Source organism: Salvelinus fontinalis, unplaced genomic scaffold, assembly GCF_029448725.1.
Source record: "Salvelinus fontinalis isolate EN_2023a unplaced genomic scaffold, ASM2944872v1 scaffold_0979, whole genome shotgun sequence".
Lineage (NCBI taxonomy): Eukaryota > Metazoa > Chordata > Actinopteri > Salmoniformes > Salmonidae > Salvelinus > Salvelinus fontinalis.
Window position 1 is genome coordinate 43,747 of NW_026601188.1, and position 26,238 is coordinate 69,984.

General features: G+C 41.2%; 2 protein-coding genes across 2 annotated transcripts; both read right to left on the reverse strand.

The window, feature by feature from the left end:
• Positions 1 to 375: 375 nt before the first annotated feature.
• On the reverse strand, positions 376 to 9,182 carry LOC129847965 (zinc finger protein 22-like). Its single transcript, XM_055915547.1, has 2 exons — positions 8,626 to 9,182; positions 376 to 1,491 (listed from the first exon to the last, which is right to left on the reverse strand). The coding sequence occupies exons 1-2, from the start codon at positions 8,924 to 8,926 to the stop codon at positions 941 to 943; spliced, it is 852 nt and encodes a 283-aa protein (XP_055771522.1). The 5' UTR covers positions 8,927 to 9,182; the 3' UTR covers positions 376 to 940.
• An 8,447-nt stretch (positions 9,183 to 17,629) lies between these two features.
• LOC129847967 (zinc finger protein 501-like) lies at positions 17,630 to 25,841 on the reverse strand (the record flags this gene model as incomplete). Its single annotated transcript, XM_055915549.1, is given in 2 exon segments — positions 17,630 to 17,682; positions 24,782 to 25,841. Coding segments are annotated over 2 exon segments (1,113 nt in total), but the record flags the coding sequence as incomplete, so codon positions are not given.
• Positions 25,842 to 26,238: the final 397 nt, after the last annotated feature.

The following is a 26,238-nucleotide window of genomic DNA, read 5'->3' on the forward strand; positions in this document are numbered from 1 at the left end:
GACGTGGATAACAATATCTCTATACTCTCTACACTCGCCAGATTTAGCTTTAGCCAGCACCATCTTAAGATTAGCCTTAACGTCGGTAGCCCTGCCCCCTGGTAAACAGTGTATGATCGCTGGGTGATTCGTTTTAAGTCTAATACTGCGGGTAATGGAGTCGCCAATGACTAGGGTTTTCAATTTGTCAGAGCTAACGGTGGGAGCCTTCGGCGTCTCAGACCCCGTAACGGGAGGAGTAGAGACAGAGAGACTCAGACTCAGACTCCGACTCGCTACATAATGGGGAAAACCGGTTGAAAGTTTCTGTCGGCTGAATGAGCGACACCGGTTGAGCATTCCAACAGCATTTCCCTCCAGAAGCCATGAGAAAGTTGTCCGGCTGCGGGGACTGTGCGGGGGGATTTATACTAACGTTACTATCTGTACTTACTGGTGGCACAGACGCTGTTTCTTCCTTTCCTACACTGAAAATACCCTTGCCTAACGATTGCGTCTGAAGCTGGGCTTGCAGCACAGCTATTTTCGCCGTAAGGCGATCGTTCTCCTGTATATTATGAGTACAGCGACTGCAATTAGAAGACATCATGTTAATGTTACTACTTAGCTTCGGCTGTTGAAGGTGTTGACGAACCATGTCCAGATAAAGCGTCCGGAGTGAAAAGGTTGAATGAGGGAAAAAAGTTGCGATGGAAAAACTAAAAATATAAACGGTAATTAAAAACAGAAACAAAACAAAAAACGTAAAGTTGTCAGCTAGCAAAGTAAAGTAAAGTTCGCAGCAAATCGCACAGCAACAAAACGCACAGCAACACGTCTGCAGATTCAACAGGAAGTGATGGTATACGGATAACAGCTATAAGATTTCTCTCCTGTGTGTGTTCTCTGGTGTATAGTCAGAGAGCTTGATGTAGTAAAACTCATCCCACATTGATCACAGCTAAAAGGTTTCTCTCCTGTGTGTGTTCTCTGGTGCACTCAGATAGCCGGATTTAGTAAAACTCTTCCCACATTGATCACAGATGTAAGGTTTCTCTCCTGTGTGTGTTCTCTGGTGCACTGTCAGATAGCCAGATGTAATAAAACTCTTCCCACATTGATCACAACTATAAGGTTTCTCTCCTGTGTGTGTTCTCTGGTGTTGAGTCAGATGGCAAGATTGACCAAAACTCTTCCCACATTGACCACAGCTATAAGGTTTCTCTCCTGTGTGTGTTCTCTGGTGTTGAGTCAGATGGCAAGATTGACCAAAACTCTTCCCACATTGATCACAGCTATTAGATTTCTCTCCTGTGTGGATCCTTTGATGAATTGTAATGCCTGATGAGGTGAATCTCTTCCCACAGTCAGAGCAGCAGTGAGTTCTCTTCCCTGTGGATCTCTGCTGGTGTTTATTGAAGTGTTCTGAACTGGAGAGACTCTTCTCTGCCTCGTCAGCATCATGAGGTTGTTGAGGCTCCCCAGAGGACCCACGGTAGTCCCGTCTCTCTCCTGTGCGAACAACAAAGTCAGATGATTAAAGGCCCACAACAATGGAAATCCACTGTAAAAGGTGATGCCAACAGCGTAGCCATGATGTTGTACAACAATTGACGTCTGTAATGAATGTTAAAATTATTTGACAATTGTCTTAAAATGAGCAAGAATAGTCTTATTTTAGTAGTAACATCAACGATTGTAGACTAGAAATAAGTTATTCATGTTGTTGAAACTCTAAGCAGTGTGCCAGACGACTTTTGGTCTCCAATATAGGCCCCTTTCTGTGTTTAATAAAATTGCGGCACAAGGGCGATGCGCACACAATTTGATTGCAGAAACACCTCCCCGCTAATGAGGAAACCGATAGTAATGGATGTAGTATATCTGCTAATGAGGAAACCACAAGTTATGGATGTAGTATATCTGCCTGGAGCAAAAATGGTGAGCAAAGCTTTTAGTTTTTCACAATGTATTCTGAATGTGAATGGGGGAAAACTCAGGGGAGTAACCTCTATTTCCAGGTTGATTATGAGTACATTTCACACTACTTTGGATTATAATTGTAAGGCTCGTTTGAATGTCCTGGTTAATATAAATGTTTGCTACAGTATTAAGAATTATGTGTAATTATTGAAGAACCGCGTTAATGACAGTATACATTTGGGTGTTGCTAATAAAGTTAAGATATCTTTGTATTTCACCTTTATTTAACCAGGTAGGCCAGTCGAGAACAAGTTCTCATTTACAACTGCGACCTGGCCAAGATAAAGCAAAGCGACAAAAAAACAACAGAGTTACATACACTTGGGATAAACAAACGTAGAGTCAATAACACAATAGAAAGTCTATATACAGTGTGTGCAAATGGAGTAAGGAGGTAAGGCAATAAATAGGCCTTAGTAGCGAAGTAATTACAAATTAACACTGGAGTGATAGATGTGCAGATGATGATGTGCAAGTAGAAATACTGGTGTGCAAAAGAGCAAAAAAAGTTAATAAAACATGGGGATGAGGTAGGCAGTTGTATGAGCTATTTACAGATGGGCTGTGTACAGCTGCAGCGATCGGTAAGCTGCTCAGATAGCTGATGCTTAAAGTTAGTGAGGGAGATATGTCTCCTACTTCAGCGATTTTTGCAATTCGTTCCAGTTATTGGCAGCAGAGAACTGGAAGGAAAGGCGGCCAAAGGAGGTGTTGGTTTTGTGGATGACCAGTGAGATATACTTCCTGGAGCGCGTTCTATGGGTGGGTGTTGCTATGGTGACCAGTATTCTGAGTTAAGGCGGCCTAGCAAAGACTTATAGATGACCTGGAGACAGTGGGTTTGGCGATGAATATGTAGCAAGGGCCAGCCGGCGAGAGCAGTGGTATATGGGGCTTTGGTGACAAAACGGGTGGCACTGTGATAGACTGTATCCAGTTTGCTGTGTAGAGTGTTGGAGGCTATTTTGAAAATGAAATCGCCGAAGTCAAGGTTCGGTAGGATAGTCAGTTTTACGAGGGTATGTTTGGCAGTGTGAGTGAAGGAGGCTTTGTTGCGAAATAGGAAGCCAATTCTAGATTTAATTTTGGATTGGAAATGCTTAATATTAGTCTGGAAGGAGAGTTTACAGTCTAGCCAGACACCTAGATATTTATAGTTGTCCACATATTCTAAGTCAGAACCGTCCAGAGTAGTGGTGCTAGTCGGGCGGGTGTGGGCAGCGATCGGTTGTTGATTGATCGGTTGTTCTTATCGGCTGTTGAGTCTGCTGATAAGAATATGGTGATTGACAGAGTCAAAAGCCTTGGCCAGGTCGATGAAAACGGCTGCACAGTACTGTCTTTTATCGATGGCGGTTCTGATATCGTTTAGTACCTTGAGCGTGGCTGACGTGCACCCGTGACCAGCTCGGAAACCGGATTTCACAGCGAAGAAGGTACAGTGGGATTCGAAATGGTCAGTGATCTTGTTTGTTAACTTGGCTTTCGAAGACTTTAGAAAGGCAGGGCAGGATGGATATAGGTCTGTAACAGTTTGGGTCTAGAGTGTCACACCCTTTGGAGAGGGGGATGACCACGGCAGCTTTACAATCTCTAGGAATCTCGGACGATACGAAAGAGAGGTTGAACAGACTATATATATATATATATGTATATATATCTATATGTATATACCTTAATATAAGGCACATGATAGCCAGCTTGGAGGTTTCCAAAAGGCATTCAGGCCAAAGAGTTCAATCTTGGTTTCATCAGACCAGAGAATCTTGTTTCTCATGGTCTGAGAGTCCTTTAGGTGCCTTTTTGGCAAACTCCAAGCGGGCTGTTAGGTGCCTTTTACTGAGGAGTGGCTTCCGTCTGGCCACTCTACCACAAATGCCTGATTGGTGGAGTGCTGCAGAGATGGTTGTCCTTCCGGAAGGTTCTCCCATCTCAACAGAGGAACTCTAGAGCTCGGTCAGATTAACCATCGCGTTCTTGGTCACCTCCCTGACAAAGGCCCTTCTCCCCCGATTGCGTAGTTTGGCCAGGTGGCCAGCTCTAGGAAGAGTCTTCCAAACTTCTTCCATTGAAAAATGATGGTGGCCACTGTGTTCTTGGGGACTTTCAATGTTGCAGACATTTTTTGGTACCATTCCCCAGATCTGTGCCTCGACACAATCCTGTGTCGGAGCTCTAAGGACAATTTATTCGACCTCTTTGCTTGGTGTTTGCTCTGACATGCATTGTCAACTGTTGGACATTATATAGACAGGTGTAATCATACACAATATGATTTCATGTGGCACAAACAAAAAACACAACTTCTCAGTCAAAAATATAAGTCAGAATACAGCCTTTCTATTCTCTCATTTGATTTCAGGATCTCTGAATGTTCTTCCACAGAGAGAGCAGTGGTAGGACTTTACCGTGTTTATCCTCTTATGCTCCTTCAGGCTACTTGACCAGGTAAAACCCTTTCCAGACTGGGAGCATTGGAAAGGCTTTTCTCCTCTGTATCCTCTCATGAGCTATAAGGTACGCCATTCGTGAAAATCTTTTTTTTCACTGGGAGCAGAAAATGCTTTTCTCCTGTGTGTATTCTCTCATGCCTTTTCAGGTTAGTTAACATAGTACAACTCTTTCTACACTGGGAGCATTGGTAAGGCTTTTTTCCTGTGTGTATCCTCTCATGAGTTTGTAGGTCCCATAACTGAATAAAACTCATTCCACAGTGGGAACAGTGGTAAGGCTTTTCTCCCGTGTGTGTCCTCTCATGCAGTTTTAGGTTCCCTAACCAGCAAAAACTATTTTCACAGTGGGAGCAGTCTCGCTGGTTTGGGCGTCTCTGGGTCTGGTTCCCCTGAAGGACTCTTCCCGCTGTCAGAGTGAGAGTCTGGTTTCTCTCCTTGCAAAGACACACATAGTATGTCGTTAAACAGAGACCGAAATGAAACCTCCACATGATAAAACTGTCTTCCTATGAAGTTTAATCTAGACTAGATCCCTCAATAAAAGAGCAGAACTGGTCATCACAGAGTGGCTGTAGTGCTTTGTAGGCTGGGTAAATCCATTTGAATTCAATACATTTTTGACAGCATCCCTTTTGATTTAAAAAAAATCTTTCCTTACATGTTTGACTATGGAAGAAGTGGTAAGAAAGTGACTTCATGTAACTGAATGTAAAAACATTCATGAGATATACATTACCAGTCAAACGAGCGGACACACCTACTCATTCAAGGGTTATAATGATTTGTTTTACCATTTTATCTACATTGTAGAATAATCGTGAAGAAATCAAAACTATGAAATAACACATATGGAATCATGTAGTAACCAAAAAAAGTGGTAAACAATTCTAAATATATTTTAGATTTTTCAAAGTAGCAACCCTTTGCCTTGATGACAGCTTTGCACACTCTTGGCATTCTCTTAACCAGCTTCACCTGGAATGCTTTTCCAACAGTCTTGAAGGAGTTCCCACATATGCTGAGCACTTGTTGGCTGCTTTTCCTTCACTCTGTGGTCCAACTCATCCCAAACCATCTCAATTGGGTTGAGGTCAGGTGATTGTGAAGGCCAGGTTATCTGATGCAGCACTCATCACTCTCCTTTTTGGTAAAATAGCCCTTACACAGCCTGGAGGTGTGTTGGTTCATTGTCCTGTTGAAAAACAAATGATAGTCCCACTAAGCGCAAACCAGATGGGATGGCGTATCGCTTCAAAATGCTGTGGTAGCCAGACAGGTGTGTGCCTTTCCAAATCATATCCAATCAATTTAATTTACCACAGGTGGACTCCAAACAAGTTGTAGAAACATCTCAACGATGATCATTGGAAACAGGATGCACCTGAGGTCAATTTCAATTCTCACAGCAAAGGGTCTGAATACTTATGTAAATAAGGTATTTCTGTTTTTTATTTTTAATAAATGTTTAAAAAATTCTCCAAACCTATTTTCTCTTTGTCATTATGGGGTATTGTGTGTAGACTGATGAGGATTTTTATTTATTTAATCCATTGTAGAATAAGGCTGTAACGTAACAAAATGGGGAAAGACTTAAGTGACAAAAAAAGGGGGTTAAAGACTTAAAGACATGTAAAAAAATAGATATAATTTTTTACATATCTTAGATATAAGAAAGACACTTCAGAACAAACTTCCTTTAGATGTTCTGGGGGAAACAATACTACTATGGTTACTGTTGTTCCATGTTGTGAATGTTATCCAATGTGTTACTATGGTTACTGTTGTTCCATGTTGTGAATGCTATCCAATGTGTTACTATGGTTACTGTTGTTCCATGTTGTGAATGTTATCCAATGTGTTACTATGGTTACTGTTGTTCCATGTTGTGAGTGTTATCCAATGTGTTACTATGGTTACTGTTGTTCCATGTTGTGAATGCTATCCAATGTGTTACTATGGTTACTGGTGTTCTATGGGTTACAGCAGTATGGACAAATATTTTTTGTTGATACTTCCATGGGTCTTACAGTTCAAAATCAAATAGCAAAATGATCCTTGGTATAACCTTCTTAAAACAGTACAATACAGGGGAAGCCCTTCATGTTGTTTAAATCTTCTTAAAACAATTCCATATAGCTTAGAAGAACCTCCCCCTCAGACTGGGCTTAGACTGTAATGGGTTAAAACTATCTGAGACTTACATTACTCTGAGACTAGTTATCCTGGGATCTAACATTACTCTGAGACTAGTTATCCTGGGATCTAACATTACTCTGAGACTAGTTATCCTGGGATCTAACATTACTCTGAGACTATTTATCCTGGGATCTTACATTACTCTGAGACTAGTTATCCTGGGATCTTACATCTTACATTACTCAGACTAGTTATCCTGGGGAATAGTTTTAATACATTTGCAAAAAATCTAAACCTGTTTTTGATTTGGCATTAAGGGGTATTATGATGGCATTATGGGCTATTGTGATGGCATTATGGGGTATTGTGTGTAGATTGATGAGGATTTAAAAAATAATAACCAATTTTAAAATAATGGGATGCACCGATATCATTTTTGGCCAATATTTTCCTTGCCCCAAAAAACGATACCGATAACCGATATTTAAAATTTTAGCGGCCTTTTAACATTCTAGTACAGTTAAAAAGTTAAACATACACACGGACGCAGCGGTCTAAGCCACTGCATCTCAGTGCAAGAGGTGTCACTACAGTCCCTGGTTCCAATCCAGGCTGTATCACACCAGGCCGTGATTGGGAGACCCATAGTAGTTGTCTATTATTGGTGTAGAGAGGAAGACATAGGAGAGGGATCCCACATGTGGATAGGAAGACACAAATTATCATTATTACTGGAAAATATTCATTTAAAATCCAGGTATTGAACAACTTTAGCTCTCTAGGTCATGCCAGTAGGCTACAATAGGGTGTAACTCTCTAGGTCATGCCAGTAGGTTACAGCAGGTTGTAACTCTCTAGGTCAAGCCAGTAGGTTACAGTAGGTTGTAACTCTCTAGGTCATGCCAGTAGGCTACAGTATGTTGTATCTCTCTAGGTCATGCCAGTAGGCTACAGTAGGTTGTATCTCTCTAGGTCACGCCAGTAGGCTACAGTAGGTTGTATCTCTCTAGGTCATGCCAGTAGGCTTCAGTAGGTTGTAACTCTCTAGGTCATGCCAGTAGGCTACAGTAGGTTGTAACTCTCTAGGTCATGCCAGTAGGCTACAGTAGGTTGTAACTCTCTAGGTCATGCCAGTAGGCTACAGTAGGTTGTATCTCTCTAGGTCATGCCAGTAGGTTACAGTAGGTTGTAACTCTCTAGGTCATGCCAGTAGGTTACAGTAGGATGTATCTCTCTAGGTCATGCCAGTAGGCTACAGTTGGTTGTATCCAAGTGGAAACAATTATCAACCCAATGTGGAAAGTGTCGAATTTGGTCAACAACAAAATGAATGGCATATTTGCTACGTGAGGTTTACTTGAACCAACAGAAGTTTCGTAATGCTTAAGTTGTTATGTGGACACGTGACATACCGACAACTTTGATAAAAACACTATAGGAGTTGTCTCCAGATCGCTATGCATATTCATGCTAGTAGCTTAGCATCTCTCTCCATTGAATACAGGCGGTGCATATTCATGCTAGTAGCTTAGCATCTCTCTCCATTGAATACAGGCGGTGCATATTCATGCTAGTAGCTTAGCATCTCTCTCCATTGAATACAGGCAGTTGACAACAACCCTCATAGAATATAAACAATAGATTACAATAATAAGATGAATCCACCAATCCAAAGAATGGATAGGCGGGAGCTAGACAACCCGCAGTGCCGCTTTGTGGACAACGACTCCCCTTGTTAGGGCGGAGACATCTTGTCAGTATATCCATAATCTTTGGTGTAGCCAACCCAACTCTCGCATTGCAATATTGGGGGGCACGGTGTGTAGTAAATCATCACTACATGAAAATCACTACATGCCGTGTCCCCCAGTCTGCGGTCAGCAGATAGACCCTTCTCAAATATATATGTTAAGTCACTTTTTGGAAACGGAACAGAGAAAACAAGGGGTAGCTTGTTCTCTACGTCGTCTGATTCTAGACATATCAGTCATCATCCTGGGCACTCCGTTGAAGAGGTATTGACGAGCCAACTACGAATACCCAAAGTTAAAAACACATTTAAGGCGGTACTTACTGGTGTTAATCAGATCTCCTATCTCCTCTTCATCTTCCAATGTGACAGTAATCTCCCCTTCCTTCTTCACTCCAAAAACTGCTTCCTCCTCTTTCACTCTGAACGCGTCTTTCTCTTCTTTCACTGTAACGTCTTTCTCTTCTTCTTTCACTGTAACAGCCTCACCCTCTACTTCTTGTTTTACTGTGACATCCTCTTCTTCCTTCTCCTCTTTCACGACAATGTTCTGCCCCAGAGATTCTTTCTCCGTCCAGCAGACCGCCTCTTCTTGAACAAGAGGGGAGAAGCTTACTGACCTCATGTTCGGGGATGTTAGCTAGCTATCATTAGCGACTAGGCTAGTGCTAACTTAACCAGTCAGCTACTATAGCTGACTAATACAAAATAACGTAATATTAAATAGATTAACAAGTAGATACGACATAAGTGTGTCTACAACACAGTAGCTAATATACACCGAAAGCGTCTAAATAGCTTGAATCTTTCGGCTATGTTGGCTAGCAAGCTACCGAGGTGGTTGACGAGCTGTTTATGAAGAACCGTCCACTAGATTATACGTCACGCTGGCAGCGTCGCCTGAAAGACGCACATCGCCGTCTGCTGAATGGAGGGGAAACGCAGTTGAGGATCATATTTTATTTTCAGACAAAGATTATTTTAGATGGATTTAATTAAACAATACTATTATATTGAGACATACAAAGACAGGAATGTGTTGATTGATTAGTGCGAATAAAAAATGCTTACTACAGCACATTTAAGGCAGTTACATTAAGTCATACTAAATCTAAATAAGTAGCTAGCTACTGTAGGTCTATACTGCTCCTACATGGTGTAACAATACATCATGTAGATGTATATAATGAACAGACTAGGTCTATACTGCTCCTACATGGTGTAACAATACATCATGTAGATGTATATAATGAACAGACTAGGTCTATACTACTCCTACACGGTGTAACAATACATCATGTAGATGTATATAATGAACAGACTAGGTCTATACTGCTGCTACATGGTGTAACAATACATCATGTAGATGTATATAATGAACAGACTAGGTCTATACTGCTCCTACATGGTGTAACAATACATCATGTAGATGTATATAATGAACAGACTAGGTCTATACTGCTCCTACATGGTGTAACAATACATCATGTAGATGTATATAATGAACAGACTAGGTCTATACTGCTCCTACATGGTGTAACAATACATCATATAGATGTATATAATGAACAGACTAGGTCTATACTGCTCCTACATGGTGTAACAATACATCATGTAGATGTATATAATGAACAGACTAGGTCTATACTGCTCCTACATGGTGTAACAATACATCATGTAGATGTATATAATGAACAGACTAGGTCTATACTGCTCCTACATGGTGTAACAATACATCATGTAGATGTATATAATGAACAGACTAGGTCTATACTGCTGCTACATTTTTGTATTATTATGTGTTATTTATTTCTCCTTTATTTAACCAGGTCTATGATGTCATAATGATAGTTTAACCAGGTCGGCCAGTTGAGAACAAGTTCTCATTTACAACTGCAACCTGGCCAAGATAAAACAAAGCAGTTTGACACACACAACAACACAGAGTTACACATGGAGTAAAACAAACATACAGTCAATAATACAGTAGAAAAATATGTCTATATACAATGTGAGCAAGTGAGGTGAGATAAGGGGGAGAGAAAAAAAACATGGTGGCGAAGTAAATACAATATAGCAAGTAAAACACTGGAATGATAGATTTGCAGTGGAAGAATGTGCAAAGAAGAAATAAAAAATAATGGGGTGCAAAGGAGCAAAATAAAGAAATAAATACAGTAGGGAAAGAGGTAGTTGTTTGGGCTAAATTATAGATGGGCTATGTACAGGTGCAGTAATCTGTGAGCTGCTCTGACAGCTGGTGCTTAAAGCTAGTGAGGGAGATAAGTGTTTTTATATAGACCCGAGTGGTGCAGCAGTCTAAGGTACTGCATCACAGTGTTAGAGGTGTCACTATAGACCCGAGTGGTGCAGCAGTCTAAGGTACTGTATCACAGTGTTAGAGGTGTCACTATAGACCCGAGTGGTGCAGCAGTCTAAGGTACTAGATCACAGTGTTAGAGTTGTCACTATAGACCTGAGTGGTGCAGCGATCTAAGGTACTGCATCGCAGTGTTAGAGGCGTCACTATAGACCCGAGTGGTGCAGCGGTCTAAGGTACTGCATGGCAGTGCTAGAGGCGTCACTAGAGGCGTCACCCGGGTTCGATCCCGGGCTTTACCACAACCTGCCGTGATCGGGAGTTCCATAGGGCGGCACACAATTGGCCAAGCGTCGCCCGGTATTTCCTCCTACACATTGGTGCAGCTGGCTTCCGGGTTAAGCGGGCGGGTGTTAAGAAGCGCGGTTTGACGGGTCATGTTTCAGAGGACGCATGACTCGACCTTCGCCTCCTGAGCCCATTGGGGAGTTGCAGCGATGAGACAAGATCGAAATTGGGGAGAAAAAACGGGGGTAAAATGATAAAAAATGTTTAAAAAATGACAACAAAGGTTGCATCCCAACGTGGCAATAAACAGTAGACAAAGTGACCATGTCAGGACAAAATGAACTCAAACGTTTTACCATTTTACCCACCCTCATCGTGATTGGTTATTCCCCACCATTTACAACAACAACACTGAGCACCATCACTATCTTTCCTTCGTGCATCTCCTGCATGTTTACATATCTGGCATTACTCATCTCATATGTATATACTGTATTCTATCCTATTCTACTGTATCTGTCTATGCCGCTCTGACATTGCTTGTCCATATATTTATATATGAGTCACTGGCTTACTGGTGCTCTTCCATGCCGTCCCTAGTAGGGGTGAGTCACTTGAGTGGGTTGAGTCACTGACGTGGTCTTCCTGTCTGGGTTAGCGCCCCCCCCCCCCCCCCCCCCCCCCCCCCCCCCCCCTTGGGTTGTGCCATGGCGGAGATCTTTGTGGGCTATACTCGGCCTTGTCCCAGGATGGTAAGTTGGTGGTTGAAGATATCCCTCTAGTGGTGTGGGGGCTGTGCTTTGGCAAAGTGGGTGGGGTTATATCCTGCCTGTTTGGCCCTGTCTGGGGGTATCATCGGATGGGGCCACAGTGTCTCCTGAACCCTCTTGTCTCAGCCTCTAGTATTTATGCTGCAGTAGTTTGTGTCAGGGGGCTAGGGTCAGTCTGTTATATCTGGACTATTTCTCCTGTCTTATCCGGTGTCCTGTGTCAATTTAAGTATGCTCTCTCTAATTCTCTCTTTCTTTCTCTCTCTCGGAGAACCTGAGCCCTAGGACCATGCCTCAGGACTACCTGGCATGATGACTCCTTGCAGTCCCCTGGCCGTGCTGCTGCTCCAGTTTCAACTGTTCTGCCTGCGGCTATGGAAACCTGACCTGTTCACCGGACGTGCTACCTGTCCCAGACCAGCGGTTTTCAACTCTCTAGAGACAGCAGGAGCATTTACTCCTGAGGTGCTGACCTGTTGCACCCTCAACAACTACTGTGATTATTATTAATGACCATGCTGGTCATTTATGAACATCTTGGTCATGTTCTGTTATAATCTCCACCCGGCACAGCCAGAAGAGGACTGGCCACCCCTCATAGCCTGGTTCCTCTCTAGGTTTCTTCCTAGTTTTGGCCTTTCTAGGGAGTTTTTCCAAGCCACCGTGCTTCTACACCTGCATTGCTTGCTGTTTGGGTTTTAGTCTGGGTTTCTATACAGGACTTTGAGATATCAGCTGATGTAAGAAGGGCTATATAAATATAAATACATTTGATTTGATTTATTCTTATTCCATTACTTAGATTTGTGTGTATTAGGTATTTGTGGTGACATTGGTAGATATTACTGCACTGTTGGAGTTAGTGCAGTAATATCTAACTAAATGCTTGTGTTCATAGCTCCAACAGAGTAGTAATATCTAACTAAATGCTTGTGTTTCTGTTGGAGCTAGGAACACAAGCATTTAGTTAGATATTACTGCACTGTTGGAGCTAGAAACACAAGCATTTAGTTAGATGTTACTGCACTGTTGGAGCTAGAAACACAAGCATTTGGTTAGATATTACTGCACTGTTGGAGCTAGGAACACAAGCATTTGGTTAGATATTACTGCACTGTTGGAGCTAGAAACACAAGCATTTAACTACACCCGCAATAACATACATATGTGACAAATAACATTTAAATTATTATGAAGGTCACTTGTGTAAAATGTACTTTTCCTAACTCATCTTTTGACATTGCTTATGCATATTCGGTGGCCTGACTGCGTCCAGACTATGTCAAAGGTCCATCCTGGTAGATCTGAACCTAATGCAGCTTGGAGTGATCAGATGACAGAAGTCATATTTAGGTGCCAGGTGTAATTGAGGCCATAGATGCTCCATATCATTTACTGTGTTTGAGTGTTTTATATAATATGACTAAATGGGTTTCTTTCTGTGTTACAGGGGCAGTCAAGAAATGGAACGGCAAGGCCACAGAACATGACATAAGCAGAGCTGTGGGAGACCACCTCAAGCCCCTGGTATAGCCGGGGGTGGTGTTTACCACTCCACCACGCCTTCAGCAGGCTTGACAAGTGGGATTGAGACTGATTTTCATACCAAGATGGACCAAGAGTCTGTTGATTGGTCGGTCATTGGGTTAATTTGTTTTGCAATATGTTCAAATCAAATCAAGCTTAATATATACAGCACATTTCAGACATGGATGCAACACAATGGCTTCACAGGAAAAAACAATGAAAATAAAGAGATATTTAGTACAAACTTAAGAGAAAAAAACAGAAGAAAAACTGAATGACTAATGAGCATTGTAAAGAAATGCCATTGTTTAAAATATTAACAATATGATGCTATATCTAACCCAAAATATAACTTGTTTTTTTAGGAGGGGCTCTGAAAGACACTATGGAGGTGTCCAATGAAAATTGACTAGTAACAACAACTGGGACAAAAAAGACACCCACCATGAGACTCACTAAATCTGCCCAAGAAGAGGCAAACAAAAGAAAAACCCACAACAAACTTAAAGACAGGAAGCAAACCAAAAAGGTGGAGCAACTAAAGGTGTTGACTCTCCACATCTATCAAGACAACTGAAGCACTGGGTCAGACACTCTTAAATAGAACCTGGACCAGCTCAGGTGAAACACCTTCCCACTAACGAGATGGACAAGCCAAAGCCTGTAACACCTTCCCCCTTTTAGACAACAAATACATCCTATATTTTTGTTGGACATGTTTGCTTGATTACTCACCCCCAACAGAAAACTTCCATTTCACATAATCAACTACAATGCTTCTACAATATAAACATGGTGGCCTGCTGGAGGTCATTTTGCAGGGCTCTGGCAGTGCTCCTCCTTGCACAAAGGCGGAGGTAGTGGTCCTGCTGCTGGGTTGTTGCCCTCCTACGGCCTCCTCCACGTCTCCTGATGTACTGGCCTGTCTCCTGGTAGCGCCTCCATGCTCTGGACACTACGCTGACAGACACAGCAAACCTTCTTGCCACAGCTCGCATTGATGTGCCATCCTGGATGAGCTGCAATACCTGAGCCACTTGTGTGGGTTGTAGACTCCGTCTCATACTACCACTAGAGTGAAAGCACCGCCAGCATTCAAAAGTGACCAAAACATCAGCCAGGAAGCATAGGAACTGAGAAGTGGTCTGTGGTCACCACCTGCAGAATCACTCCTTTATTGGGGGTGTCTTGCTAATTGCCTATAATTTCCACCTTTTGTCTATTCCATTTGCACAACAGCATGTGAAATTTATTGTCAATCAGTGTTGCTTCCTAAGTGGACAGTTTGATTTCACAGAAGTGTGATTGACTTGGAGTTACATTGTGTTGTTTAAGTGTTCCCTTTATTTTTTTGAGCAGTGTATAAGGCTTCTCTCCTGTGTGTGTTCTCTGGTGTGAAGTCAGCTGGCTAGATGTAGGAAAACTCTTCTCACAATGATTACAACTATAAGGCTTCTCTCCTGTGTGTGTTCTCTGGTGTCGAATCAGATAGCTTGATGTATTAAAACTCATCTCACATTGATCACAGCTATAAGGTTTCTCTCCTGTGTGTGTTCTCTGGTGTGAAGTCAGCTGGCTAGATGTAGTAAAACTCATCCCACATTGATCACAGATATAAGGCTTCTCTCCTGTGTGTATTCTCTGGTGTGAAGTCAGAGAGCTAGATGTAGTAAAACTCTTCCCACATTGATTACAGCTATAAGATTTCTCTCCTGTGTGTGTTCTCTGGTGTATTTTAAGTTCTGATGAAGATGTGCAACCTTTCCCACAGTCAGAGCAGCAATGAGATTTCTTCCATGTGGGTCTCCACTGGTGTTTCTTGAGGTGTTTCGACGTGGAGAGACTCTTCTCTGCCTCGTCAGCATCATGAGGTAGTTGAGGCTCCCCAGAGGATCCACGATAGTCACGTCTCTTTCCTGTGTGAACAACAAGTCAGACAGGTGGTTTAAGGCCCACAACAGCAGAAATCCACTGTAAAATGTGATGTGTAGCCATGATGTTGTACAAACAATGACGTCTGTAATGAATGTTCATTATTTGACATTTGTCTTAAGATTGTCAAGTGAACAACAATAGTCATATAACGTGTAAGGTAACTTATTTGAAAAGTCATTACTTCATTACATTGCTCAACATTTGTCATAATTATTTAAAGCAGTTCATTTGTATCCGCTCTCTCGTTGGACTTCGGCTGCATATTTTCCACCATTTTCTTCAAATCTGAAAACGTTGAAGCCACGCTCATTTTCTGAAGAATTGCTTTATGTGCCCTAAAGTACTGCGTGTTTACATCATATTTTGGCGAATTTAGTACGACATCCGGGAACTTTTGGCATACTAACTATATCATACTATGACCAATAAGCAGACTATATACTCTATTAACATCACAAATAGTGCAGTTAGTATGAGTATTCTAACACAGCTCAGGACTCTGGGCAGCCATTTTGTTTGTTTAAAAACTAGGTTGCCCCTTTAAAAAAAGCCACACAACAATCAATCAACCAATCTGCAGTTCAACCCATAACAAAGCTGTAATTCCACCACTGTTTTGGTAATAAGATGATGGGGCTGGAGAAATGTAACTGGTCTCAAATTCATAGACAGACCTATGGATGAAAGGACTGACCATCCATGATATCAACATTATAGTTTTAACCATGTTGAGGCTATACAGTGTTGATTTACATTGTTTCTAAACATTGGAGTACATTATTTTTATTTTGGGTTCTGGTGGGGCAAACAGTTGAACTAAGCTCATGAGGCATGTGTTATATTCTTCAAGAATCAATGGCTATAAATATATAATATATATATATACACATACATACATATAGATATATATAAATACATTTAAAAGTCAAAATATGGATGTAGCAATTGCAGATTTCCGCTTTAACACCACACATCAGTTCAACAACAACAGAGTTTGTGCTTCTGTTAAGACAGTACTTACGTTCATCGTCAGTCTCTTCTTTCACTGAAACTTCGTCATCCTCTTTCACTCTGAACGCGTCTTCCTCTTCTTTAACTGAAACGGCTTTCTCTTCTTCTTTCACGGTAACAGCCTCACTCTCTACTTGTTTTTGTATTGTAATAGGCTCCTTTTCCTCCTCCTCTTTCGCGACAGCTTCTTTCTCCATCCAGCAGACCTCCTCTTCTTCAGCAGGAACGGGGTTAAGTTTGAGACTGGAGCTATGAGGCATGTTCTGAAGTCGCTAAGCGGTATAATTCAAAGCAGTGTCACTTTATCAGCAGCACGTGATCAATGACGTCTGAAGAATAATTTCGTCGAACACCTGATTGGTTTGGTATTGGGCTCGTTCGACATTGCAGCCGACATTGCAGGTGGCTGCTGACTGACTAATTTACAAATCACCTTACATCATAAATAACTACTCATTATTATTTATAAATCAGTCAGCCAGTCACCGTTTACCCACAACGCAGCATGGATTTGATGCTCTCGAACACGGCCAGTGGTTTAATATATGACATCATGGCTTCGCTGCTACGGCGTGTGACTTCATCTATAAAATGTGGCTGTTCTAAATTCTGTGTCGCTCAAAGCCTTGAGTAATGAACCTATTTTTTGACACAATTGGCTGTAAAGCATCAATGCTTCAGGAAGCTATATTTCCCCATCACTACTTTTCAGCATGTTTTCTGTGAATTAGACTATGGGAGTTTTGTAACTTTTTCTCCGGTAGTTGGTCTCGCTGACCATAACCGTGCTGGTTGGCTACGCTGGTTAGGCTAATAGCTAGATGGCTAAATAGCTAATGTTAGCTGGCTGGCTAAGATAACTGCATGTAGCTAATGTTAGCTGGCTGGCTAAGATAACAGCATATAGCTAATGTTAGCTGGCTGGCTAAGATAACTGCATATAGCTAATGTTAGCTGGCTGGCTAAGATAACTGCATATAGCTAACATTCTTTGATATTTGGTTAGATGGCGTTATGTATTTCCAAAACGTTGGTCATGAGTTCAAATGATTGGTTTAATTTGAAGTTCTACATTTGAAGTTATTTCTGTTGGAGTATACATAATAGGGAATAGGCTGGTCCTCCATATTACATCACACCTGACTTTGGCATTCTTCTGAATTCTGATTGGTTTAATGTAATAACTCCAAAAATAAAACAGTGAGGTGTAACTTTGCAATGGGACTTAAAACATATTTTGGGAAAAATATTTCATTTGATCGTTTATAAACTTTACCATAACTTAACTATTTTATTACTCTCTGTCACTCACTTTCAATTTTTAGATAATAAAGCATTTGACCTTTCCACTGCGTTAACAATGGAGGATTGGTTGATTTCCAGTTGAAGTATTTAAGATGATTGATGAGAAAAGTATCGTCCAACCATCCGGTAACTTGTTTCATGCGCATCAAAGGTGAGGGTGAATTTCAGAAGTTCACTGCTTGTATTGATGAAGGAGTGGAATCGATGAAGTTCCTCTGCTGTCCCCTGGAATAGAAGGAACACGTCATCAATGAAGACTTTTACCGAGCCTGATGAGCTGCTAGAATGGATTGTTAGGGCTGACAATCACATTCTTCTCTAACAACCCCACATACAGATTGGCAGAATTAGATGCTATTTGTTAAACTACAAGGACCATAATGACCACCTACTTGTCTTGTCTGTGTTTCTTTTACACCTGCTACGTAAAAGAGACCGAAGAATGTGTAACAGTATAGCTTCCATCCCTCTCCTCGCCCCTACCTGGGCTCGAACCAGGGACTCTGCACACATCAACAACTGCCTCCCACGAAACATCGTTACCATCGCTATTAGTGCGCACCCCGCTAACTAGCTAGCCATTTCACATCGGTTACAATAGCACAATGGTCAATGCTATCTGGGATTCTTGGGACATCCCTACCCTGAACCCTAACCTTAACCCCTAACTTAACCATTTTAAATGCCAACTTCAATGGGCTAGGGACGTCCCAAGGATGTATCTCTACCTGAAAATACATGATCTAAGTGATTGATAGTTGGTATTCAGCAGTCATAAAGCCTTATTTACTTTAATGAACTACTAAAATAGTGATTTTGTCCGACAGCAGCTCTACACTTTATTGACGGACTGATCCATTCATCCTTCCATCCCTCCTCAGCCTTCCTCTCCTCTGAAGACCCAGTGAGGGTGGAGCTCAGTCAGAGAGCTGTTGAGGGACTGGTTAGGAAGAACACTTCTACAGCCAGAGAGGTGAGAGGTCACACATGGTTTAGATGGTAAATATTTATGTCCCCTTAGCGGTTAATCACATTAGCAAAAGGGAATATGTTCCATCTATGTTTATTTACATTAGTGCAAGTTCTCCACTGATATTGGTGTAATTTCTCACCCCTTTTGGCTATAGGAAAGTTAATTTCCCCTCAGACACACACATTTGTTCTTTGATATTATGAAAGTATTTTATGTCAAATGTACTTTTCCCCACTCATTCACCCCATCTCTTTACATTGTTGATGCATATTCAGTGGCCTGACTGCATCCAGACTATGTCAAGGCCCATCCTGGTAGATCTGAACCGAATGCAGCTTGGAGTAATCAGATGACAGAAGTCACATTTAGATGCCAGGTGTAACTGAGGCCATAGATGTTCCAAATACATTACTTTTAATGTTTTGTATAATATTACGAAATGTGTTTATTTCTGTGTTACAGGGGCAGTCAAGAAATGGAACAGCAAGGCCACAGAACATGACATAAGCAGATCTGTGGGAGATCACCTCAAGCCCCTGGTAAAGCCGGGGGTGGTGTTTATCACTCAACCACGCCTTCAGCAGGCTGGAAATGTGGGATTGATCCATTTGTTTGTTTCAGTTTTCAGTAGTTGAATCCTTTAACGTTTTGTTGATTTCAAAATGTTTCATTTTCAATATATGAAATGAATTGGTTGAAAAGTGATACTAAACGTACATACCATGAACTATTTTGACATAGTGGAAGATATACTGAATTCATACTAAGACAGACCAAGATTTGTGTTGCTTTTTCACATATTTTGTTCATTTGTTTAGCAAGAGTCTGATTGGTCAGTCATTGGGTTAATTTGTTTTGCAATATGTTCAAATCAAATCAAGCTTTGTTTAGACAGCACATTTCAGACATGGATGCAACACAATGGCTTCACAGGAAAAAACAATGAAAATAAACAATATTTACCACAACAAACATAAGAGGATAAAAAAGATTAACAACTGAAAGACTACTGAACATTCAAAGGAAATGCCATTGATTAAAATACTAAGAATTGAAACATCCAACCCAAAATATTAACTTGTTTTACTACATTGTTTGTTGTTACGTTCCCCAGCAAGAAAAACATAAGAGGGAACTAACAAAGAGTCACTGACAACAACCAAACAGGTGTGGTTTTAGGAAGGGTTCTGAAAGACACATTGGAGGTTGTCCACTGAAAGATGACTAGCAACAACAACTGGGACCTAAAAGACACCCACCATGAGACCCACTAAATATGCCTAAGAAGAGGAAAACAAAACAACTAACGAGATGGACAAGCCAGCACAGGTGTAACACATACTGACTAACGAGGTGACACTTATCAGTGCGCCCTACGTGCTAACGAGCTATACGTGCTAAAGTCCAACCTCAAAACATAAATGGAAAAACCAAAGACTAACTAACACCTTAAGAGTTTGCTCACCAACAACAGAAAACAACTTCCATTTCACATTATAATCAACTACAATGCTTCACCGTCACCAATATAAACATGGTGTCTGTCTACTGGCAAACAACAATTAAAAACAATATCTATTTTTTATTATTTTTTATTATTCCCACAAAGATTTTTCTTTCTATAGCTTCTAGAACCCACTAGCTTCTAGAACTCTCCTCTTTCTAAAACTCACTAGCTTCTAGAACTCTCGTCTTCTATAAACTCACCTGCTTCTAGAACTCACGTCTTCCTAAAACCCACTAGCTTCTAGAACTCTTGTCCCCTTGGAACGAGCCCAAACAAAACTCATCTCCAATATGGAAAAACGTGCAGTAAAAATAAACTGTGATCCATGGCAATGAATTGGCTAAACGCAAAATACAAAACATTTTGACTGCCCCCCTTGAGACAATCAGCAACCAGGTTGTTCTCACCACGGACATGTCTGATTTCAAGAGGAAACTCCTGCAATATCCCTAGAAACTTTCCACCTCACTGTAGAGCAGGGGTGTCAAACATACGGCCCGCGGGCCGGAACCGGCCCCCAAGGAGGTTCGATCAGGCCCGCAGGATAATTTGAAAGTGGAAAAAATGCATAAAAGACATGGAATTAATATTTTTAATTTGCTGCAATTCATGGATTATCCGCTAAGGGGCGCACTCTTTCCATCAGAGTAGAAGACAAGCCGCATCACTGAGACAGACTGAAAACAGCAGACGGTATCAATGCGCCATCTGCTGCTTGTTACGACGTTGTTAATACCTTAGTCTCTACCTCTCCGCCACACCCTCATTAGCCAAAATGTCGTTATCCAAACGGAGAAAAGTAGATAAGGAGTGTAGAATTTTCAAAGAAAAATGGACCACGTCCTATTTATTTACAGAGATGCACGGAAAACCTTCGTGCTTGGTGTGTTTGCAACAAGTTTCGGTATTGAAGGAATATAATATTCGACGCCACTACGAGACTCATCACAGCGAAAAATATGACGGCTTGCAAGGACAACTGAGAAGAGATAAGATTAACGAATTGCTGGCGGGTCTGAGGAAACAGCAGTCAACTTTCATCCAGAGCCGAGAAGTCAGTGAAGCAGCGGTAAAAGCCAGCTACCGAATTGCTAGCGAAATAGCATTAGCATCGAAGCCGTATTCCGACGGTGACTTTGTTAAACGATGCATGATGAAGGCGGCTGAACTTGTATGTCCCGAGAAGCGACAAGCTTTTGCCAATATTAGCCTGACGAGGAATACTATTTCGGAACTATCGGCAGATTTAGACAGTCAATTGAAACAGAGAGTCAAGTCATGTATTGCATTTTCCGTGGCAATTGACGAGAGCACTGACATCACAGACGTGGCCCAACTGGCCATATTTATTCGAGGAGTTGATGAGACATTGACTGTTACTGAAGAGTTTCTTGAGTTGGTGCCAATGATGGACACCACAACAGCCGAGGACATTTTCGGCTCTGTCGTTGCTGCATTGGACAGAGTTGGAGTGGACTGGTCCCGCGCTGTCAGCCTGGCTACAGACGGCGCGCCATCCATGGTCGGAAAGAAAGCAGGTGTCGCGACAAAGTTCAAAGACAAAGTACAAGCCCTTAATGGAGGAGATCGTTTCTGGACATTTCACTGTATTTTGCACCAGGAGGCATTGTGTTGCAAGTCGCTGAAAATGGACCACGTCATGGAGGTGGTTGTTCGCACTGTAAATTTCATCCGGTCCAGAGGTCTGAACCATCGTCAGTTTGACAAACTTCTCAGCGACAGCAACATTACCCACAGCCCACAGCCTGAGGCATTTCTTTGATCTACGAGAGGAAATCGGACACTTGTACAGGCCAAAAGATGCCAAGTTTCAGGAACAAATACAAGTCCAGACTAGACTAACACCTTTAAAATGCTGCCTTAGATACTGTTTGCATTGAAAGAATACAGCTCTGTGAAGATGAATCCTTACTGTGGTGATTTAAAAAATGTGCACTTTAATGTTAGTCAGCAGCTTCAAAACCATCGTCAGTTTGACAAACTTCTCAGCGACAGCAACATTACCCACAGCCTGCCATACCACACTGAAGTGAGATGGTTAAGCCGAGGCGCTGTGCTGAGGCATTTCTTTGATCTACGAGAGGAAATCGGACAGTTCATGGAGAAAAAAGGAAAACCGGTGTTGGAATTACAATCTCAGGAATGGCTACGGGACCTTGCATTCTTGGTTGATATTACTGAACACTTGAACAATCTGAACAAAATGTTGCAAGGCCGCAAAAAAGTTGTCACACAGTTTTCTGACAACATACATGCATTTAAGTTGAAGCTGACTTTGTGGGAGATGCAACTGGCAAATGGCAACCCTGCTCATTTCCCCTGTCTGAGAGATGTGTGTGTGACCAGACCTGATGCGGACATGAAACGGTACAAAGACAAAATTGCAGGACTACTGCGGGAGTTTGAGAAACGTTTTCAGGTATTTGGTGAACTTGAGACAGAATTTTCAGTTTTTCGCTCACCTTTCACAGTTAAAGCTTCTGATCTGCCGGTCGAAATTCAGCTAGAGATAATTGATTTGCAGTGTGATGCAGATTTGAAGGGCAAATTTGCCTCTGTAGGTCTGGACAGATTTTATCAGTATCTACTACCAGGGTACCCCAAATTAACAGCCCTGGCTGCTAAAATTTTGTGCATGTTTGGGACAACCTACCTTTGTGAACAAATTTTCTCAGTGATGAATATCAATAAAACAAAAATGCGTTCAAGGCTCACAAACAAGCACTTAAATGACATTCTGAAAGTGACAGCTAGTCAGGACATGACACCTGGTGTTGATGCACTTGTACAGGCCAAAAGATGCCAAGTTTCAGGAACAAATACAAGTCCAGACTAGACTAACACCTTTAAAATGCTGCCTTAGATACTGTTTGCATTGAAAGAATACAGCTCTGTGAAGATGAATCCTTACTGTGGTGATTTAAAAAATGTGCACTTTAATGTTAGTCAGCAGCTTCAAAACAAAAGTTGTGTGATGGAATTCTACTGTTCATACAACTCCATAAATTTTCAGTATGTATTGTATGTGTATGTATGTTTCATGTATGAAGTTTACAGATTTACAGGACAGGCGAACACTTTCTTCATTACACATTTAAAATCACTCTCCTTAGTTTGTAAGGTGTACGCAGGGATTACATTTAGATTTTATATGCGTATGTGTAAGTGGTTTAAAAATTCCTTTCTTTAAAAGTCTCATTTAATCTTAAAGTGCATTACTATATTTTTCAGTACCAATTAAAGTTTTGTGCCTTTGTACAATCAGTGGGATCAGTTGCAATGCATATTTGTGAATGATAAAAGTAAATTGCACATTTGTCTAAGGAAATATGAGGTGTTTCATGAAATGTTTTGTAAAAGGATAGTTCATTAAATTTCAATATTTTCCTAATGTTCTTGTGCTTCTTTACACCAAAACAAAGGAAAGACATGATATTTTGGTTATTTATAGCAGAGTATGGTATAATTTTAATGGTCCGGCCCACTTGACATCTCCCTAGGCCGTATGTGGCCCACGATGCGAAATGAGTTTGACACCCCTGCTGTAGAGCTTCTCTCTCTTTTCAGGGTTCACTAGATAGGCATGTTGTTGGATCAGGGCCCAGTCCCCAATGTCATGCTCTAGTACATTTGGTTTGGCACATCTGAGAATGAACCCTGCTATTCTAAAAGAAGGGCAACAATGTCAATATAATTGTACCCAAAAAAAACATCAGTTGGTTGCATGAATAAATTCCATTACTAAATGTTACATGAAATGTAAATGTGAAATATTTGATTGCATAGTCATATTTTCAACGTCTTTTCAATGACATTTTGCTACGTGGGATAGCCTCAATGTCAAAACACAGTTTTAATGTGTCCAAATCAATAACCAATATGCAGAAACAGTTTGTGATATATTGAAAACCTAAACATAAAATGTGCTATATACACAAACTGCCACAATAATCACAGTACTTATATTTATTTAAACAAGCTCCTTATAAACTGCACAAGCACCAGAAACGCTGTTGTTTTGACAAGTAGCAATAAATCACTGATATCAATTAGGGGGGAAATCAGGTTGTACGTGATGTTGAAACTAACACAACAAAAAAAACACATGTAAATGGGAGATATCTTTAACCTCACTGGTTAGAGGACAACCTGCAGAAGACAGTCAGCAACATTTTGGAGTGATGCATTTAAATTTAGGTGTCGCTAAACAAAGGAACACAACACTTATTTGAAAACAATTGTGCCGAGAGGAGGGAGATGAGGTTGCACGTCCTGTTAAAACTAACAGCTCAAAAACCACACTGAATCTGGGAATAATGTGTACATCACTGTTTAGAGGACAATTTGTAGAAAACAGATCTCTAAATTTAAGTGTTGCATTTTGATTCAAGTGGGTCACCAACATGGTAAGTGTAACACAGCTCTTTTTGTGTTAGTCACTTTCTGATAAATCTCATAAATAGTACTCTTCCAATTGATAGCCTGGATTTTCCCCCTGAGGCTAATATCCATATCATGTTGAAATCAATAGAACAGGGGACAAACGTTTAGGGTTCTACATTGTGACATCATTAAAATACTCCTACTTCAATTTTAAAACATTCTACATTGTGACATTAATTAATTGATTCATTCATTGATTCATTCAGTGACATTATTTCATTGATATTATGAAACAACTCCTTCATGTATTTTCTGATGTTTGATCAGAGATCTTTTATCAGAGTATCTCCTGTCACACAAATCACAGCTATGAGGTTTCTCTCCTGTGTGTGTTCTCTGGTGTACTTTTAGATTGCCAGATTGAACAAAACTCTTCCCACATTGATCACAGCTATAACGTTTCTCCCCTCTGTGTGTTATCTGGTGTGAAGTCAGCTGGCCAGATGTAGCAAAACACTTCCCACATTGATCACAGCTATACGGTTTCTCTCCCGTGTGTGTTCTCCGGTGTGATATAATGCCGCTTAGCTGAGTAAAACTCTTCCCACATTGATCACAGGTAAACGGTCTCTCTCCTGTGTGTGTTCTCTGGTGTCTAGTCAGAATGCTGGATGTATTAAAACTCTTCCCACATTGAGTACAGCTATAAAGTTTCTCTCCTGTGTGTGTTCTCTGGTGTGACATCAGGCTGCTTAGGCTAATAAAACTCTTCTCACATTCATGACAGCTATATGGTTTATCTCTTGTGTGTGTTCTCTGGTGTGATGTCAGGCTGCTTAGGTGAGTAAAACTCTTCCAACATTCATTACAGCTATACGGTTTCTCTCCTGAGTGTGTTCTCTGGTGTGATATCAGGTTGCTTAGCTGAGTAAAACTCTTACCGCATTGAGTACAGCTAAAAGGTTTCTCTCCTGTGTGTGTTCTCTGGTGCCTCTTCAGATAGCTAGATGTAAAACAACTCTTCCCACACCGAGTACAACTATACGGTTTCTCTCCTGTGTGTGTTCTTTGGTGTACAATAAGATGGCTAGATGTATAAAAACTCTTCCCACATTCATCACAGCTATACGGTTTCTCTCGTTTCTCTCCTGTGTGTGTTCTCTGGTGTGATATCAGGGTGCTTAGCCGAGTAAAACTCTTCCCACATATACCACAGCTACAGATGTAAGATGTCTTTCCTGTGTGTGTTCTCTGGTGTGATATCAGGCTGGTTGAATGAGTAAAACTCTTCCCACATTGAGTACAGCTATAAGGTTTCTCCACTGTGTGGATTCTCTGATGAATTTTAATGCCTGCTGAGGAGGTGAATCTCTTCCCACCGTCAGAGCAGCAGCGAGGTTTCTTCCCTGTGGATCTCTGCAGGTGTTTCTTGAGGTGTTCTGATGTGGAGAGACTCTTCTCTGCCTTGTCAGCATCATGAGGTTGTTGAGGCTCCCCAGAAGACCCACGGTAGTCCCGTCTCTCTCCTGTGTGAACAACAAAGTCAGACAGATGGTTAAAGGCCCACAACAGCGGAAATCCACTGTAAAAAGTGATGCCAACAGCGTAGCCATGAAGTTGTACAACAATTGACGTCTGTAATGAATGTAATGATTATTTGACATTTGTCTTAAAATGAGCAAGAATAGTCATATTTTGTCTTGTTTTCACATTAGTAGTAACATCTAAGCTTGTAGACTTGAAATAAGTTATTCATGTTGTTGAAACTCTAAGCAGTGTGCCAGACGACTTTGGTCTCCAATATAGGCTCCTTTCTGTGTTTAATAAAATTGCGGCACGAGGGCGATGCAAATGCAATTTGGTTGTAGAAACTCCTCCCAGCTTATGAGGAAACCGA